Here is a 20,693-nt window from a genome sequence, read left to right on the forward strand (position 1 = left end):
CAACGCCCAGTCGATTTTAAAACCTCAGCAAAATAAAAATATAAATAAGTAAATAGAGAAAAACAACAGATCTCCCTGTTTCCTTAAATACTTTATTTTATTCCATTCTGGTTTCCTGTAATTTCATGAATATGCCAACTCGATGTAAAACACCATGCTTGAAAATATCCCCAGGAGCTGCGAAGGGAAGAAGGACGCCGCAGGGTTTTGTCATCCACCCTTCCCCCCAAATATTACTTTGCACAAATCTAGAGTTATTTTTGCCTTCCCCAAGCGAGGTGCCAAGGCCCTGTGCCTGCAAAGCCCTCTCTCTGCGCTGGGACTTCCCTCCAAACTCACACTGCTTTTTTGATAGTTTAGCTTCACACATCAAAGAACCGTAAATCCCACGCAAACGCCCAGCCTCAATGCCAACCCTTTAAACCGTGGCGCCGTAGTACGGAATTGCCATTTGTGGTTTCTCACGGCTCAACCACGGTTTTACATACGTGCAGCGGGGCAGAACCGCCTCACAGCCGGTGCACTTGCTGCTGTGCATGGAGTGCGCTCTCTGGAGCAGGGCCATTTCCTTAATTTAACTTTCAGTTAAAGGGTAATCCCTTTAAGGTACAAACTGACCTGCTCTCAACACTTGTTTCTGGACACAACAAAAAACCAAGCCCCAGAACCATGACACGAGAAAATGAGCAGAGTTTTTGAATTAGCCGGTATTTCAAACTGAGGCGTACTTCTACATTCAATTAGAAATGATCCGGGGAAGAAGGCGCAACCCTGCAAGGGTGGCCGCAGAGTATACAGTGTGGGAAAGCAATGGTTAAGCCAAACAAAGTAGCGGCGCTCCGAGGGGCCACGGCGGCTGCGGCAGCACCGCGGGCTCACAGGGACTCGGGACCGTGCGACACCGCCAGCGATGCCGCCTCTTTTTAGGGCAACTTTCCGCGCAGCCTTCCGGAGGGCCGGGATGGCTCCGTAGCGTCTCCGCACGCCGCGGGTGCCGCCGCCCTTCCCGCGGGGGCGCCGCCCGCCCGCGCAGCCCCCGCGCAGGCAGGAGGGAGGGAGGGCGGGGGAGCGGGAGGCGGGCGCGCCCTTGCGGTGCGCAGCGGCGGGAGGCGGGTGCCGGCCCCCCACCCCCGCCGGCGGGGCAGGAGCCGCCCGCGGAGCGGCGGGTCCCTCCTCCCGCCCCCCGGGGAGCAGCCGCCGGCGGCGGAGCGGCGAAGGGGAGGGTCCAAGGCCGGGCGCACCGCGCCGCGCCGGCGGGCCGGACGGACGGGCGGCTGCCGCCGCGCCGCGGGCATGGCGGAGCCTGGCGGCGGCGGGGCCGGGGCGGCGGGCGGCGGCGGGCCGCAGCAGGGCTCCCCGGCCGCCGCGGGGGTGGCCGCCGGGGGGCCGGTCCGCAGCGCCGCCGAGAACCCCGGCGGGGCTGGTTCGGCGCGCACCGCGGGGAAGAAGGCGCAGCTGCGCGCCGCGCCGCGGGCCAAGAAGCTGGAGAAGCTGGGCGTCTACTCCGCCTGCAAGGTACCCGGCCGGGCGGCCGCGGGAGCCCCCCCGCCCACGGAGGGTGGGGATTGACGGGAGGGGAGGGGAGGGAGGAAGGGAGGGAGGGAGGCGGTGGGGAAGGGCCGTGCCCTGCCGGGTGCGGGGGCGGCCCGGCTGCCGCCCGGCGCTGCCCGAAGAAGTGGTGGCTACGGCGGTGGATCCTGCTCCCCCCGGAGCTTTTCGGCCGGTGGCCGCAAAAATTAAACCCGCGCGCACCGAATACGGGACTGCGCGGGTAGCGCCGCCTCCCTCCCGCCCGTCCCGCTGCCCGTCCCGCTGCCCGTCCCGCTGCCCGTCCCGCTGCCCGTCCCGCTGCCCGCCGCTCCGGCAGTCCCTCCACGGGAGGCGGCGGCGGGCGGGCTGGCTCCCGGCGCCGGCGGTGAGCGCTGGGTGAGCAGCGCTGCTGCAGCGCTCCCCTCGTAAACATCCCGGGCGGGGAGCGCGGCACCTCTCTGCTCCGCCCGCCGGTCCCGGCCCCGGGCGGGGGCTGCTCCAGCCCGGCCCTGGCCGCGGTCTCGCAGCGCGGAGCTGTTGACACCGCTGAAGCCGCTGCTCCGGGTTGGAGCTGCCACTGTCGCCAGCAGCTCTGGCAGAGAGGGGCGAAGGGGCGCGGCCTCCGCGCTTGGGAAAGTTGTGTCCCCGGCGGTCACGTAGCGCCGGGCCGGTGTCCGGTGTGTGGTGCCCGAGAGGACGGTGGGGTCCCATTTCCACCTGTACCCTGCCCCGGCGGGGCTCTCTGCTCCGTGTCTGCCCTGCGCTCGCATTCAGGAGTGCTGCTCCTGGTTTCCCATCACAAGCACTTTCTGTCCACCTGCGATTTTCTTCTTGGTGGGAGAAGCAGGACTCGCCTGTTTATTATAGAGGGAGGGAGCTCGGTCAGAGCTGTCCCTCCCGCCTTTAGAGCTCTGACCGCGGGCATTGTCGCCTGTGCTCAGAGCACGGGCCGCTGGCTGCGCTGCTGCTGTCAAGGCAATTTGTGGATGCACAGCGGCGCTGACATATTTAGATTGGCAGTGCTGATGTCAGATCCCCTAGTAATGCTTTCAGCTTTGAGAGTAGCTGTGAAAAAAGTGCATCTTATTTTGTCTATTCTCCTACTTCGGCAGATGTTAAGTGAAAGGCCAAGCTGACGGACGAGATGAAGCATCATTGCACCACGGCTCTGTTGTCCTGGCTGGCGGTGCGAGGAGATTTAGCTGTATGCTGAGGGCATGGCGCAATGCTGCCGTGGGAGGGCAAATTACGGTAGCCACACTTTGCAATGTCTTAGCTGTTCACACATGTGCAGGCACCCACACTTCAGCTTTGCAGCATGCATGGGACAATGTGAAATTACACCGGTGCCAATAAGGTTAAAGAGCAGCTGCTGTACTTGAACTTTGCAGCACTAACTGTGGGCAGAGTGATATGGTTTGAAGCCTTCCCAGTGTTAATTCCCCTTTGCACCCCTATATTTTAATGTTACCAAGACTTGCTAATAAATGAAGCTGGTTGTGAAGTGGGTAAATTTTTCGTGGGCTGTTAGGGAAGCGTGTGTGTGTTTGAATTGCTGGTGGTGCTTTTTTTTTTTTTCCCTCTGATGCACCTCCACAAGATGTTTTTGAGGGTGAAAGCCTTCTCCTGTAGTGCTCTGCCCTGCAGATGTTGCTGTGCTATAGAGAAGCCTTGTCTCCTCTGAAACTCTTTGCTTTTTTGGGGGGCTCACCAGCCTCTCTCTTGCAGGTGCTTTGTGGTAAGCAAGGTGAGCACCATTTGGGAGGGGAGGAGGGCACACTGTAGCCTGCTGTCAGCGCCTCTTTCCCTCTTGCAGGACTCTGGTGAGGGGGCACAGAGCAGGAACAGCTCCTGTTGGCAGTGCTCTGCTGGGTGTCCTTGCTGGCCCTCGTCTGTGACAAGTCTTGGATGCATGTCCCACTGGTACTAGGCACAGTTGCAGCACCAAACACCGCCCTGTGTTCATATTAAAATTGCTGTTTGACTTCTCTACAGTGGCAGGTAGCTTGCTTTCAGATCTCATGAAAAACAAAACCAAGTAAGCAGACTGGAAGCTCCTTGCAAGCTTCTCCTATGGGATAAGGAGGGAAGGATGGTGCAGGGTGGAAGAATGTTTTATTTTTTTTCCCGAGCACCTGGTAGGTGCTCCAGAAGGACACTTTTTGGCTTGTAACATTAGTGATTTGCTGGAAACTGTAGCCTGAAGAAGCTGGTTTGCCAACTGTAGCAGTGCAATGTGTAACTTTAAACTTTTTCTTACTTTGGGTTGCAACTTCTCTTTCATTGGTTTTGCATTTGTGTGTGTGAGTGCGAAAGAGTGAGAGGAGGCAAACACTCTCACCATCTCCAAAGGGGACATCTGTTCTCATTCAAGTAGTGACTGTACGTGGATCTTATGTAAATCTACATGGAGCTGTGCAAGTTGGAGTGCTAAAATATGTAACAGCATCCTTAATGCCAGTCACCTTCTCCCACAGGAGTTTCTTTGCAAAATTCAGCATGCAGAATTTATTAGGAGCTCAGCCTCAGGGATGTTTGGAGTAACAGCCAGGGAGCACCTGTCTGCTAGGGATGAAGTCAGAGCACAAGCAGGTGGAGAGGTCAGTGACCGTGCCGAGGGTGAGTCTCACTGGTGACAGCAGAAATGCTGAGCAGAGGAGAGTAAAAGGCACTGCTCTGGGGCAGGGTGCTTGGTCCCCAAGGAGGACCTCCTGGTTCTTCTTTACAACCCATCCCTTTTCATCATGGGAAACATGGACAAAGACTGCTGGTAAATACATAATTGGTGTGCACATATCCTGAGCAGAATGAGCCTGAAGTTTAGGGAGCTGAGACTAGACAAATGTGGAGTTTGGGTTTTTTCCTGATAAAAGAACTGGACCAGGGGAGTTGTAGCTGTTGAGCTGCTCCACTTGACTTGTTCCTCTGTGAGAAAAGTCTGGGTGGAAGGCATAGAGCAGGCTCTTCTTAGTAAAAAACCTTCTTAAAAGCCCAAGTCTGAAGGAGGAGGATGGCATTCTGAACGAGATATATGAGAGGAGTTGGTACAGTTTTCATGACTTGTGAGGTACACAGTAGTGCTGTGTGCTGTGAGGGGTTTTGTATTTGGCACTTGCTGTGTCTGTGTGTGTATGAATGGCTGCATACATCGTTTTGGTTTTGTCCACTGTGAAATTGAGCATTAGGCATGTGAGCTTGCAGTGTTTTATATAAAAGCAGCACTGTGTGACTTACACACATAAATACATTTAATGAAGATGTAGGAGGAAGCCTCCTCTGCATCTTTTTCCCCCCTATTGGTTTAAAATATGTGAAAATACAACTCTCTCTCCCGTCTCACTGGGAGCTTCTCTTGTAAATAAGGTGAAATATGTACTATTTAAGTACACTAAGTTTTCTGTAAACGTGTTTATTTTTCATTATACATGTCTTACAGTAATGCCTGGGTGTTTACAGATATAACTAGAACCCAGTCGTCTAAAGCACATACACAAAGGATAATGGCTCCTTGAAGAAAAGCTTTTTGCTTTAGATAAGCACAGTAGACGGAGTGGGAAGGGTTGTGATGAGATGACTTGGCCAAGGCCCTGCAGCAGGTGAGCGACGGGCAGATATGGAAGTAAAATCCCAGCCCCAGGCTCCAGACCAGCTGCTGATCCTTTCTGGAAGGACTTCTTCCCACTTCTCATTCTAGAGTGGCCTCTAGTTTTCCCACACATAAAAAAAAAAAAAAAAGGAGTTCATAAGGTAAACTTGTACCACCTTTTTCCATAAGAAAATATTTTATTTCCTGATTTTTATAAGGCAGATTAAGATGAGGCCAATTTGGCCATGTTACTGCTGGGCTCTATATAGTGGGAGTACAGCTCCTTGAAGCTCAACTTGAAATGTATTGTTTTCTGCAGAGGTGCATAGGAGACAAAGAAGTCATCTAAAGCTCTCTTATCACTTTCATTGCGGAGTGAATCTGTTTTATAATGTCTTATAGGGCCAATTAAAGCATCTCCTTTAAATAGGAAATCTACCATTAACTTTACAAGGTAGGAACTGGGTGCTTATTATTAATAAAAGCTTTATATGGTAGCCTACTTCTCTTCTGTAAGTAAACTGGAAAGTACAGGGAATAAAATAATTGGATCAATCAATAAATTAAGAATATGCTCTTTAAGCTGCCCATTAAACTGCTTATTTTGTATTGTTAAAGTTAAATGGGTCAGCTAATTTCCTGATTCATATGAGTGGCTCTTTGAGTAGTGTCCAGCTGTCTGGTTCATGGGTACTGGACATATGAGTAGGAAAAATATATGATTTAAATTCATCAATGTATTTATTATAATTTATGTGATAGTCTTTCATAAAGTTATCATTTTGAGCTTGCTGCCAGCAGGAAAAAGCTTATAGGGTATTTTACACAGCTTTTGTGTTGGGAGGAAGGCAATGTTTTCTAGAGTAATTATACTTGCTGGAAATAGAGAAGATCTGTAATGTTCTCTGCATGATCTGTTGAGCCTGTTTTGCATCTCAGTTACCAAAGAGGGTAACCTGTATGATTTTTAGCTGGAAAGAAAAATCCTGCACAACAGCTATTTGAAATTCAGATTGAGAACTTTGGGGTCTTTTACCTTAATTTTAAGTTAGCTTGAAGTTTGCACATTCACTATCCAAAAGGGGGAGGGATATTTTAGTCAATAGGTTATCATAACATTCTTAATTTATTCTTATTTGCAGAGCTAAAAGGGGCTGAGATATGTGCAATATTGTAACTTTCAGGTGCTTCCTTTTTAAATACAATACTGACAGTGTGTTAAAATGTGCTGTTATAGTTTTCACTGCCCAGAGCTACTGGACAGTTTGAGTTTGATTTCTCCCATTGTAACACTCCACCAAACATGGGAGGAGTTAAAAAGAAAATTGAAATTGTGTCATGCAGTGCAAAATGTACATAATTTCTGCAATGGGTTGGTTTTTTGCTTGTTTTGTGGTTGGCTTTTTTTTGTTTGTTTGTTTGCAGGGAGGGTGAAGGCAACAGCATATAGTTGTTATGTTTTATTTTATTGCACTCCTCCAATTTTATTAAAAACAAACAATGAAGGTGTAGTGTTCATGATCCCTGGGCCTGCAAATATAATGGTCATTATTTTTCAGGCCTCATTAGGGCAGAAGTCCCCATCGTTCTACAGTGGATTTATCAGACCTCTGCAGATGTCCCAGAAAACAAGGCTTCAAGGAGTGGATGTGCTACTTCAAATACTTTTCCTTCCTTCCCTCAAAACTGTTTTGATCTTACATTAAGTTTTTGCAGAGGTGAAGTCATACTTTATTTTCTAATGAAAAGCAGATGAGTGACATTAAAAAAAAAGGAAGAAAGGAAAAAGCTGAAGATAGTCAAAGAAAGGATTGAATGAGCAAAATGCTGTGGAACATTTAAAACAACTCAGCAGTTTAAGCCACTGAGGAATGCACATTGCATATTCATTGCAAAATACTTACACTGTCAACATCTACAATAAAAGCTAAGTTTTAAAGAGGATGTTTTTAGATTCTGTTTTGCCTTGGTTAACAGAACATTAATGCTGATTTTGGTGTTTTATTGAGATTAACCAAAAAACCCCACCCTAGTGGTTGGTTGGTTAAGGTCTCTAGAATAATTCGAACAATACCAATTAACAGCTGTTGCAAAAAGATCTGGAAAGGAAATACCAACAAGAGCAGAAAAAAATTTGTCATCGAGCATGCTGGTTTTGTTCTTCTGTGGGTGGGCTGATATTTATTTTTGTCAGTTTAACTGAGCTGTTATCATGATTCGTGCATCTGTTTGCATCTTTGCTGTTGATTATGGTGCAACACTAAAGTTTGCATAGTTACTCACTGTTTATGGTTTTTTGGCTTGATAGTAAACATTGTTTGGTGAGCTTCTGAGACATACTGCTTCCACTCGAGGAAAAAAATCTCAAAAAGCTTGTGCCTATTTTTAGGAGGGAGTTCTGGATATGCTTCATTGTGGTGCGATTTAAGGCAATAAATAATAAGCATGGTGATATGTCAGTAATTTACAGTGCTGAACATTTGTCCAGACAGCTGTATGGGAAGGGTCAAATCTTACTTCCCTAAAATAATATTCAGTCTTTTTTTGTTTGACAACTCCTTCGCAATTGTCTCTTGCATTTTGTTTGTCAATGATGTCATTTTCAGACTTTTTCTTTTTTTGTTGACAGTTTCTGTAGCCTCATATTAAATGCAAAAACTTTCATGGCAACATTGCCTTTCTCACAAAACAAGTGTGTGTAGTTTATTTGGCATTGGTTTTGCATTGGGAAGCTAATTGAAAATAAGGAGTTTGTGTCATCTTCCAGGTGTCCAGAGTCCTTGCAGTGGGGCAGTCTGTGCTTCACAGGTATCCCCCAGTCTCTGATCCCTCAAGTCCATTTAGCTTGGAGGGCCTGTAGGGCTGGATGAAAACACAACTGGCTCAGTGCCTGTGAAACTGTAAGAGACGGCTTCTGCCATAAAATTACACTTCAGTTCTCTGCCAATCACATTACTCACAGAAAGCACTATAGGAAAAGAACATAAACTTCACCATAAATCTTCTCAGATTGCATTTTATGAGACTTAGAAAAAAATTGTTTTAATCTTCCCCTCATTTAATCCTGAAGCCTCGCAGATTTCACTTTATAAGTGCACAGGTTGGCAGGCAGTCTGCACCCGCCCAGTGAGTTTGGAGAGCCAGGAGGTTCAGGCCATGCAGGTTGTCCCTTTTTCTAGGGAAATAATGCAGAGATGGTTTTGCTGGGCACTTGCAGGAGGATTTCTGAGTCACCCCGGTGCCTACAGAAAATGCTGCTCAGAGCCCTTGGTGCCAGCCAGAGGCCGTGGCACCCAGGGCCAGGAGCCCAGCTGGGTAAATGCTTAAGCCTCAGAGATGGTAAAAACATCATGTGGTGCTCAGCATACTGCAGGCAGCAGTTTTCTTGGTTCTCAGGTTACTGAATATTGAAATGAGTTTAAAAGAACAATTTACCAGCCATTTACAAAGCTGTCAGTGCTAGGAGCTGTCAAGCTGTGATCCTTTCTACTTCTCCTGTGTTCTTCTTCCTTAGGTAGGATGGGATTTGGAAACTTAAAAGGAAAATGAAATAGGTTCCTGAAATAGATCACACTAAATGCATGCAGAATCAGTTTTGAAAAATGATACATTAGTGCTGCATATATTACCATCACAATTTTTCCTAGGATTGTTTCAGCCATAAATATTATGCAGCAATTGGCATACTTTCCTCACTGAGGTCTTGGCAGTGCAATTTCATGAGTATCTTTTTACAACCCGGTGCACAGATATCTCTGAAGAGTAGAAAAGCAGGCTTTCTTTCCAATTAGATCTTCAAATAGGAGTACTAATGATGCTAGAATAACCAAGATCTTTTGGATGTGCTAGAAGAAAATCCCCTCCTGTGAAGCTGCTCTTTGCATAACTGAATTGGTACTTTGATCTTCTGAATGATTTGAGACACGATTACCAAAGTCACAACCTCTCCCTTCATGGTCTTCCCTTTTAGCTGCATTCTCTTGGAGGTTGTTTCACACTCAGTGAGCATAAACAAACTTCCTAGGGAAAGCAGCAGGTTGCAGTGGAAGTGACACTGTCTTTGGCATCTGTTGCTTTTGTGGCCAAGCGTTCCTTGCCTTAAACAGCCTTCTCCAATAGTGCATTTATTGCTTGGTTATTTCAGCATTGGTTAGCCCTGCCTGGGTTGACATGGGCTTGGTTTCAGCTGTGTGATTCCTTGGTGCCAGGGTAGCTGATGAGGCAGTGACAAACGTGCTGCCTGTTGGGTGACCTGTTTATGTTTAAATAATTAAATCTGTCTTGGTGGCAGTGATAAAAACAAGACCAAGCTCCCGGTACTAAGTGATTTCAGCTTTTATTATAAGAAAAAGAAAGGCCTAAAGCAAGGGGGCCCGCGGGCCAGCAGGAGTGGTCCCTTCGAGGATGCTGCAGCGCCGGTGCTGGGTCTACTTTTCAGCAGCGATGTAGCGATGTCCCAGGTGGAGAGGCACACGTTCACTGGGTCAGAAGCCCCTTTTTATCCTGTTTTTTGTCCCTTTGGATTGGTTTCTTTTTGGATCCTTCATTTGCATGGAGGTTTAAGGAGCTTGATTGGCCCATTACAGTCCTGTCCAGGCTGGCTCGTTTTGCTTGGGGGTGGTGCACTTCACTTCGGTGTTTGTTGAGTACCCTATTTCTTAAAACTACCCTTTTAACCCCTTTTACAATATAATAACCAAACTAATAGTACATGCTTAGCAATCTATCAACGATTTTACAACAGTTTCTAACCTATTTTTAACAGCAGGATCTGTAAATGTTGGTTTACTGGTAAATATTTGAATACTTTTTTCAGTAGAGTGAGAGCTGTCTGTAAAGGAGCTAAGCAGTGTTGGTTATGTATTCTGTGTTAATCTCTCTGTTTGGGATACAATTCTGTTTCTTATAATTTCCAGAAAAGAAGGAAATAAGTAATGTGGTAGATAAAAATGCAAACGAAACAACAGCAAAACTCCCCAAGTCCCCTTCTCTCATTCCCCCTCCAAAAAAGCAACCTGTAATACTTTTTTATTGCTTTTGAAATAACGCAGTTCCAGCAAGTTCCAGTGCTCTGTGGCGTTGATCGATATCCCTTTGCTTTGATTTCAGGCCGAGGAGTCCTGTAAATGCAATGGCTGGAAGAACCCGAACCCGCCTCCCACACCGCCGCGGGCCGAGCTGCAGCAGGCGGCGGTCAGCCTGGCCGAGCCCTGCCGCAGCTGCAGCCACGCGCTGGGTGAGCTTCCTCCTCCTCCTCCTCTTAAAGATGTGTTTAATGTAGAAATAATCCTAAAATTAATTTCATGTTCACCCTTTGTTACCGGGTGAATGACTCTCCGCTGTAGGCTGTATCATGTTTCCTTACTTTGTTCTAAAGTATAAAATATTCTTGAACGTCACTGAGGCAGGTAATCCTACCTGCAAAAAGAACTGTGTCTTTTCTGAGTCACAGAAAATAAATCTAGGGTTGTACATGGTCTGAGTTATTGTGCAGACAGCTTGCATGTCTTGGAAGCAACTGCTCAAAATCCACTGTTAAATGCTGTTGTGCTTTTTGGTTTTGTTTTTCAGACTTAGAATAAATAACAGTTTGTTACCCACATAGCCTGAAAAACAGTGCTGAATCACTGTATTATTATTTTAAGAATTTATACTTATCCAAAATAAAAGCTGATGGCTCTTTCTGTATATATCAGAATCATAGTTTGTGTTGAAAGGGATCTTTTAAAGATCATCTAGTCCAGCCCCACTAGAGTCAGCAGGGATACTTTCTGTTAGATCACATTGTTCTGAGCCCCAGCCAGTTCTAACTTGGATGTTTCCAGGGGTGGGGCATCCATCACCTCTCTGGGCAACTTGTTCTGGTATTTCACCACCCTCATAGTAAAAAATCCTTTTTCTGATATCTAATCTAAACCACTCTAAAGCCACCACTCCTTGTGCTGTCACTATGTGTCCTTGAGAAAGTCCCCCTTGGGCTTTCTTGGGGGCCACCTCTGGGTCCTGGAAGGCTGCTTTAAGGTCTCCCTGGAACCTTCTCCAGTCTGAACAACCCCACACTCTCAGCCTGACTTCGTAGGACAGGTGCTCCAGCCCTCAGATCACCTTCACTGCCCTCCTCTCAACTTGCTCCATCATAGATTCACGTCCTTCTTAGCAAATAGTGAATAAAAATTCAGCTAAAATAAAAGTCAGAACCAATTTAAAGGAAGCACTTACTATTTAATTTTTGTTGCTGCCCAAAACTTAGGACAATGAAATGAAAAAAAAAAAGGGAAATTTAAAACCTTCACAGTAGATAATTTATTATTTTACTTTAGAAAAAGACATTGCACTTTCAATTGAGTACTTTTTCCTTTTTTTTTATTTTTGCATGGGATTTATTTCTATTTCTTCCCTCCTCTTTTTACGGTCTCATTACATGTCATTTATTTCTAGGCTTTTCAGCAGGATTTTTTCCTGGTATTCCAAATCTCTGGGTTTGCTTGCAGGAGAAGATTAAAAAATACATAGTATCACAGAAAATTCAGTCACTTTAGCCAAGTTAGTTTCAACTTTTCATCACACAGCTTCTCTGTGCTGCTTCTGTTTGTGCAATTAGGGTGGCTTATGTTACCTGTCCCTTTCAATCCTGGCCTTTGAAGAAAGAGCTTTTTTCTTTTTTTTTTTTTTTTTTTTTTTTTTGAACTTGCAAGATGTGCCTGTTCTTCAGCAGAATTTGTGGATTTTGGTCTATTAAATAATATTAAATCATTCTTTAGCCAGGGAACCAGGGTAAACCAGAACTGTAAAACCAGCAAAAGTATTCCATGAAGAAACTGTATTTTTATTTACTGTTTTTTTTTAGAAAAGACTTCTTCTGACTGCAGCTAATGAGGAAGATGTTTCATTTAAAATAACTCAAATGAGTTACTCTGTGCTTCCTCATACTACTGGAAAAATATGTCTTTCAGCTGTGTTTTCCAAGATAATTTTCCTATTCATCTCTTCTAAATTAGTGTGTTTCTGCTGAATACCTTTAAAACCAGATTTACCACAAGGTGTGTGGGTTTCACATTAGCTGTGTTGCTTTTTCTTCTCAGGAAGCCATTGAAGTAGCAATATAGAAATGTGCTGCTTAAAGCTGTACATGATGTAAAAATGTAGGATTTTTGTTTCCTTTTTTTTCCTGAATTTATTTATTTCACCCAGAGGTGAATTCAATCCTACATACTATCTTGCTCGAGATGTCTCCTTTTGGGGGTGTTGTTTTATCTTCAAGCCAGTGCAGCTTTTGGTGCATAAATCTATTTGACTGTGTGTATTATTGTCTACTTATCCACAACATATATATTCATCCTTTTGGTATTCAGCCCTGCAGTTTGGCTCAATGTGGTTGTTTTAATGAATATTTCTTTTATTTGGGTGATATATTTTCTAACACTGTGGCTGGATTAGATGCTAGGACAATTCACTGTTCATCAGCCACAAGACCAGGTGTTGCATAGTCAGAGCCTCTTCTATTTGATTGTTTCTCCTGTTTTGCAGGGTGCATTTTTTAATTGGTAAATGCTGTCAGTCTTGAATCACTTTTAAAACTAGTTAATTAATGTGCTAATACACCGTATATATATTCAGTCTCTTTTTTTTTTCCCCCATCACTGCCTTTGGTTCCTGCTGTTGTGGGTTTCTCTGGGTCTGGATTGAAGGCATCTGAGATGGTATTTTATGTTTGGACTCAAGTGTTTATTATTTCATACCAGTAAAACAGTCTCACTACTGTGAGTTCGGCAGCTTTTCATTAGAAGGCACAAAATGGCTAACTATCTCTTGTTCCAAGGTCTTTTAAGACTAAACTATCCAATTAAGAACTGACACCTAGATTATTTTCCCTTTTAACCCAGTAACTGATCCCACAGAGTCTGCAATGCAGACTTTTCTGCCCAATTACAAAATGCCACCCAAACCCATGAAGAAGAAGGATGAAGAAGAAACCCAGGATGACACCCTGTGTCCTCCATCTTGCTTCCAACCACAACATACTAAAAATCCCAAAACCTAAATTTCTCACCAAGTGATACACCTACACTAATCTCTATAATCTATTTCACACTTTTGTGGGTTCTAGTCTTTCTTGAAGTCTAGGAAACTGTCTCCATGAATGAGGGCCAAAGTCAGTGCTGCCCTGGGGATCAGGGCACCCCAGAGCAGACAGAGTAATATTCCTGGTGCCCTGGGTTTCCACGTGCTGTGCACCTTCACACAGCATATTTGGGTATTTCTTGGTTGTAGTGTTTTGAGATAGGCTGGACATATTCCTTGTTAATCTGTGTTTTCACTGTTCCTAATTTGTGCACTCCAGTGCTTGCTTGCTGAAATTGCAAGTCTTCCTGTCACTGAGCCTTGTTCTTTCTGCTTGCTTTTCTGTGCATGCCCTAGCAACCTATACATGGGATATTTAAAATTTTTTTTCAGGCATAACAGCTACTGAGGAAGGGTGTACCAGTTGGGCAGTGCATGTGATTGGGACTTGTAACTCTAGTCAAGAGTGACGCAGTATTTGATGTCAGTGTACCAAAGCTTTAATTTTGGTAAAACACTTACCAACAGCCACAGAGTTTGGGAATGGGTAGTGAACACCTGAATAAAGATAGTTTGTTGGCCTGGTGTATAAACAGTGGTGTCCCTTTGGCAAATACATGCTGGTGATACACTTAACTTTTAGATTCACAGTATAGGTAATAATTCTCTAGTTTAATGAAATGTTTAAACACCACTAAGTAGTCAAGGTTCAGTATTGTTATGGAAACTGCATAGAAATGGCTTCTTATGCTGATGTTTTATTCATTTGTTGAAGGCAAGGTTTCTTTGGTATGTTATCAGTTTCTAATGCAAAGCTCGTCTAGAAGGATATTTATTACTTGCAAATGATCAAGACAGACTGCTGGGAATATTAACCCTTCATACCTGTCTTAAGGACAGAAGTTAAATGATTTTATTCCACACAGAATATTTAGCCTCAAAGGAGGCTCATTGTCTCAGTTTGGAAAGACAGGAGTCTGCTAAGGAAGGCAGGAGCCTCCCCTGAAATGGAGAATGTAAACCCTCCCCAGCCCTCCGAATTGCTATAAATTTTAAATTAAGGGGCTCTCAGGCAAAAAATATGGGAGCAGGAAATAACAGTTCTTTCATAGGGAAGAAAATAAAAGGAGAAAATCAACAATGCAGTAAACTAAAACAACACTGACAGAGTCAGAACACAACCTGACACCCTGTTGGTCATGGTGTTGGTAGCAATCCAATTGGAAATGTGGCTGCAGTCCTCCTGGAGTGTCAGGTGTGGTTCTGTTGGAGCAGGGCTCCTGTAGAAAAGGGTGTAGTCTTTCTCCGAAGATCCAGTGGAAGAAGAGGCAGCTGCTGTTTCCTCTGGTGAATCCAGTGGAGAAGCCATGCTGGACCTCCTGATTATATCTGGTTAGGAATGCCTGGCTCCTCCCTCTGGGTGGAGCATCTCCCAATGGGATGTTATAGTTCTTATCAGGCATGCAGTGACATTCAATAGCCTGTTATCAGCAGATGTCCCCTCCTGAGGGAGGAGTGATTGTGGAAGAGATAAGGAAAACTGCCCACTTGACAAAAGACACCTGCCATACAGATGGTAATAGAATACATCTTGCCTTGCAATCTGGAACACTCATGATGGCCATGTGCCTAAGACACTATAAATTTTCATTTAAGTGGAAACACTTGCTGTCATATTTTTAAAGTTCTGCATTACAGTGTACTTTTTACTTGAAGCCAAATAAAGGTATTGAATTTAAACGTTTTGGTATCATACTAAACTTCTCAAAGCAAACCATCTTTGCTGTGTGGCCAATAAATGCAATCGTTTTCAAGTCAAGTGTTATTTTTTGTCACTAGCTCCCCAACTAGGGAGTCAGATTTCCATTGAAAAAATATGTTAATCTTAAGAAGTAAATATAGATAAAATTTACTAAAATAAAAAAAGCTAATATGCCCAAACTTAAAAGTATTTTTCTCTTTCTTTATGAGGATATTTTCTTGTACTTTCAGAGGAAAGGATAAGCATACCATCTACATTGGCCTGGAGTCAGCTAAGGTCATTGTTTTTGTAATGCAAATATCTTCTTTCTGGGAGTTGACTTTTTGTTTTACACTGCCTTCCTTCTTCCTGGGGCCAGTTGTTCAAACCAGCTTGAGATGAATGTCCCATTTTACAGGGAGAAACCTCAAGCTTTTGAACATTACATATGTGGAACTGTATTTACCTTTGGAGATGATAAAAGGGAGTTTGTCACTTGGAAATGAACAAGTGAGCACGTACAGTCTGCAAAATCTCTGTTAATATAGTGTGCACAAAGCACAGTTTGATCTTATGTGATATGAAAGCAAGGGATTTAGCCAAAAATGCCCAGTTTAAAACAAAAAGACATTTTTTGGAACTGGGTTTTTTTCATTCTTCCTGAAATAAGGTGCTGCTTATATCTGGATTACATAATTTATGGAAATTCTGGATTTATTTTCTTAAGTCAAGAAACCTTGTCTCAAATCCATAGCTTTAGGTCAAAAATGTATGTAGTTAGTTGTATAGTGCAATGTATTCATACAAGCAGGACTTGTGTAGTCAGCCTCAGGTGTTAACAGATGATGTGATTCCAAGCAGTTGCCATTCCTCTGCTGTGGAAGTTGCCACCCCTGGTCAACCTTTACAAACTGCTCTGATGTGACACAGGTTTCAGTTACCTCTGATAAGGTGTGTTCTGTTTAAGTAGGTTATTACACTGTCAGTGCCTTTACAGTTAAGGCTTAGTTGGAGATCTCCTGGGGTACAGCTGTGCTATGGGTCCTCTCAGTAGCCTTTTACAAGTTTGGTTTTCATTTTGTTTAGCTGCTCATGTTTCTCACCTGGAGAATGTGTCTGAAGAAGAAATGAACAGGCTCCTGGGGATTGTGTTGGATGTGGAATATCTGTTCACCTGTGTCCACAAAGAAGAAGATGCAGACACCAAGCAAGTTTATTTCTACCTGTTCAAAGTAAGCTGAACTTGTGGGGTATCTTCTCAGATTTTTCACTTTCTCACTCATAAGCCAATTTCATTGCCACTTGGGCATGCATTGACTTTATCTGCCAAGACAGTTTTTCTCTAGGATGATTCTCTACTGAGTAACTGTGGGCTGGATGTTCTGGTACTTGCAATGTACTGATTCTTACTCCAAAAAGCCATCCAAGATGATTGAGGAACTGACCCTGAATCCCATGCATAAACTGCAGCCTCCTTCACTGACGTACCAGGAAGAGTCAGTAGACATGAATGGTAACTTGGCTGCCTGCATTTCCTCAGAGGAGCCTCTTGCATGCATTTCAGAGAAGGTGATTTCACAGGGAAGTTTAGTAATTACAAATTCAGATGATTAAACAAGCAGATATATATATAGCCAGGAGAATTCCAACACAGCTCACAGTGTGTTGTGCCCTTGTGACTTCCATTGACTCTCTGTATGAAAAGATACGAACTTTTAAAAATTTGTGTGTTTTTAACAGCTTTTGAGGAAGTGCATTTTACAGATGGGAAAACCTGTAGTAGAAGGATCTTTGGAAAGTCCCCCATTTGAGAAACCTAGCATTGAACAGGTAAAGAGTCAATATATGTGTTTGTTGGCGTGTGGTGGGGTTTTTTGTTGTTTATTTATATATTTTTCAATTTTATTTTGGTAAGGGTATGGAGGCTTTATTTGTTTTGAAATGTTTTATGGTTTGTTTTTCTTTTTGTAAATGTAAGCACTGGTTTTGAAAACGTGGCATTTTTTTGGCACTTTGCAGATGTTTCTGTGTTCTGCTTAGGACCAAATAGGCGGCTATAGGAGATTGCTCTTGGTTCTCCTTTTAGTGTTTGTAGAATAGTTACATTATTTGTATTCTATTTCTCATCATTGGTCTTAGGCTTTAATGAAACTGACTTTTTTTTGTGCGTTTAGAGAATTAACTTGAAATGCTACTTTTATGTGGGCAGTTCTAATCTTTCTTTGTTTCAAGTGATGAAAAATGCTGTTGAAGTTTTGAAATCCAATATTAAAATGAAGCTTGCCTTGTGTATATCACGAAAAATGTTACAGTCCAATTCAGTGAGATCATAGCCTTCTCTTTCAAAGGGTACACAAGAAAAAAACAAAGCTGAAACCAAAGAATAATTGAGGCTTTTGTGACTCTCAGTAGATAAAGAACATATGACAAATTCAGTTTTTGGTTAAGCAAGCTCCTAAGAATGCACTCCTGGCAGGCAAGTGGGCCCATGAACTCCAGTGAGACTGTGCAGAGGCTCACATACCTCCCTGAAACAGGAGCTTGATGTTTTCCCATCCCTGGATGAATGGATGTTCTATTGTTAAGCAGGATAATTTAAATGTGAAGACTGTTACTTGTAGTAATTATTTCTTTGCAGCTCTCATTTCTTATCGTGTAGGAAGATCAAACCACTTTATTGCTCAATTTCTGAGAAGTCTTCACTCTAAGTTCTCCTTTAGTTTGACTATAAACAAAAAATGTGTATGTAATCCCCCAGGGCTCCTAATCTGTAAAATACACTATTAAAAAGGTTCTGTACAATGCAATTTTTAAAAAATTCCTTCATAATGTTCAAATTGCTTAAGAAAATAAAGCATAGAGATTAAAGGATAATTCTTGTTACATCTTACTTTAAAATCATTTTCACTTTAAAAAAGACCAATATTTTCAATTCTGTTTTTGGCAGCTCAGCCACTCAATCAAACCAAATTATTTGCTAAGCCCCAGTATTATGATGGGTTTATAAAATATATGTGTTGCAGCACTTTTAGTCACCCATTTTAATCATGTTCAGTAGATTTTTCTTCAAACTGGACAGTGTCCAAAGTACAAGGAGGAGACATGATTGTTAAGTATTAAGACTTCTTGAAGAAATAATATGGTTTGTAGACATAAACTTAAGTAGAAGTCCATAAGCCCTAATCTATTATTGAAAAGTAGCTGGTGAGTTTTGAGTGTGATAGTTGATTTATGTCTAGATTAAAACCTACCAGAGCTTTCTCTGTTCACTGACTTTGAGAAGGAAAGAAAAAAGGAATTTCTTGTTCTTTCCCTTTCCATCAGCTGTTGAGAGCGGGTTAAAAATACCTGGATGTACCTCCTGCTGTGTACACAGGTACCAACCTGTGGCATCTGGATGAGTAGCTGAGCAAGGTGTTCATGGTTTCTGATATTTCTTTTCTTTCCCATGCAATGCAAGTTCATGATAAACATAAAATGAGGAATGTTTGAGAATGTTTCTGTAAAATTTATGGCTAAATTATTAAACAGAATTTTTTTTACTTTTTAAGGGTGTGAATAATTTTGTGCAGTACAAATTTAGCCACCTACCCTCGAAGGAAAGGCAGACAATAGTGGAACTGGCTAAAATGTTTCTGAACCGCATTAACTACTGGCACCTGGAGACACCTTCTCAGCGAAGACTGAGATCACCCAACGATGATATTGCGGGGTATAAAGTGAATTATACCAGGTAATGCTGCCTCTGCTTGTTGGGAGTCTTCCTTACAAACAGGGCGCATACAAACTTCACCAGTACCTTTATGCCATAGATGGACCTTGTGAATTCTTGCAGCTGGGGGTTTAACATGATGACCTAAGGGTTTTAGTGAGACTGTATCAGTTTCACATGCATCCTTGGGTCTTGAGAGATGTGCTTTATCAGCCAAGAATGGGGAGTAGAGGCTGGAACACCTGTATCTAATAATGCTTCTGCAAGGTCTGTGTTTGTGAAGTGCTTTGGGTCTTAATATTTGAGCCTCGTGTAAGTTCCCTATTTATTATTCAACTTAAAAAGGAAAAAGAGAGAAGATAGCATTTAGCATTGTAAAGCATCACTGTTTGAAACCAAATCACAGAGGAGTTGAAAAATGAAACTAATTTTGCAAGTGCTTGAATGCTAAATTGGGAACAGATATTACTAGGTTCCTTAAAATTACAGTTCTTGTTATGACCATTTAATGAATTGTTAGAATTTAAAGGAATAACTGAGTCACTGGACGATGAAGAGCTAGGATAAAAAAACATATCTCTATTTTTTTTCTTTTTCTCACAGGAGTAGTGCAGTGCCTTTTTCAGTGAGCAGTTCAGTGAGAGCAGTTCAGGGTCCCACAGGTCAGGCAGCACGTAGTTAACCTCTGTCAGCACGCTGTTCTCAGGAACGCCCCAGACATCTCTGCTGGCCCAGGGTGAGCACCACCTTCTGGCTGCTTTCCTGGTGGCCTTTCCTCTCACACACCTCCTCTCCATGAAGGAGAGCAGCAGCAAACCTGGTGTGAGTTGAGACTCTGGCTGGTGACAGAGCAGCCTGCGCTGTGTCTGACCCAGATGTCCTGTCACCATAAAGGACAATTATAATTCATGATGCTCCTAAGACCATGTTTTGTGGGTTTTTGACTTCCATGTGTTTGTAATAACTGGTGTCAGCCAGGGGTGGTGGAAGTTAAATCTTGTTAGGAATTGATAGCTAATTGGTTCTGGTTGGTAGCTTCTTGTTGTTAATTGTTTTGTCACTTGTGTTTTCTCAAACTATCCCACCCACAGTCCCAAAGGTCCCCTCACAACCCAAAGTGCTCTTCCCACCAAATCTCACTTGTCATTGTGAGCTTTTCTTCTCTGTGTTGTCCGAGGCACTGCTCAGGGTGGTGCTGGGCACCATGGGCACACCTGAATTTTTGCAGTCACCAATTTCATTTGAGAACCTGAGGATTTGAATGAAACTGTAACAGAGTTTAACATGCATTCTTGTGTTTTGAGAGCTGTGCTTTATCAGCCAAGAACAGGGAGTAGAAGTCTGTGAACAGCTCTATCTCACAAGTCTTTTGCAACACATGTTTGCAAAGATTAAGGCACAAGAGTTTGGGAGAACATTTTGAGACAGGCTGTACTTTGGGTCTGGATGAGGAAATGTGTGCAGGATCCAGCACAGTATGTTTGCATCCAATTCCTAATATTTTCTTTTCATTGCTGGAGCTTTCATAGTGGTTGTGGTCTGATTCTGCTAAAGCTCCAGATTCCAATGACTGTTCACTTACACACAGATATCAAAATCTTCTTTATAGAATTAACAGATATTGTGATGTACATAGGCAGTGTACTCCTGAGTTATCTCTTTGGTACCATAATCTCTTTTCCTAGAGGAGAAACATGGCATGCTGTAATTTTCCTCAGTGCAAAGTTTATTATGGATGGAGATACTGGTAATGAGAGAGTAACAAGGCAGGATATGATGGGAAGAAGCCGACTGGTGGAAGACCAGGGCAGGAATCCAGTTGGATTGGCATGGAGCTAGTTAAAAGTGTCACCCATTTGGCCTCTATGTGGGGAAAGGTAAAAGTTTAGAGGGTAAAACAAACTGTGCAGAGGGTCTTTGGAGTTAGTGGCAGGAGATGTGTGAGGCTGAATGGATGAGCTGTGGGGAGAATCCCTGAAATTCCCATGAATTGTCTGTAATCTATGATTATTGTCTGGAACAAGACTACTTTGTGTAAACTAGACTGCAGAGAAAAATTATAT

General features: G+C 43.4%; 1 protein-coding gene across 2 annotated transcripts in view; it reads left to right on the plus strand.

Annotated features, from left to right (window-relative positions):
- The first annotated feature begins 1,293 nt into the window (after positions 1–1,293).
- The window catches only part of KAT2B (lysine acetyltransferase 2B), a 40,687-nt gene continuing 21,287 nt past the window's right edge, over positions 1,294–20,693 (plus strand). Inside the window, exons 1-5 of one of the 2 annotated variants that reach the window (XM_030971764.1) lie at positions 1,294–1,515; positions 10,226–10,352; positions 16,005–16,150; positions 16,659–16,748; positions 18,470–18,651. In XM_030971764.1, the coding sequence (XP_030827624.1) occupies positions 1,294–1,515; positions 10,226–10,352; positions 16,005–16,150; positions 16,659–16,748; positions 18,470–18,651 (767 nt within the window). The remainder of the gene's footprint in view (positions 1,516–10,225; positions 10,353–16,004; positions 16,151–16,658; positions 16,749–18,469; positions 18,652–20,693) is intronic. The other variant, XM_030971765.1, reaches the window with a different exon arrangement.

Source organism: Camarhynchus parvulus, chromosome 2, assembly GCF_901933205.1.
Source record: "Camarhynchus parvulus chromosome 2, STF_HiC, whole genome shotgun sequence".
NCBI lineage: Eukaryota > Metazoa > Chordata > Aves > Passeriformes > Thraupidae > Camarhynchus > Camarhynchus parvulus.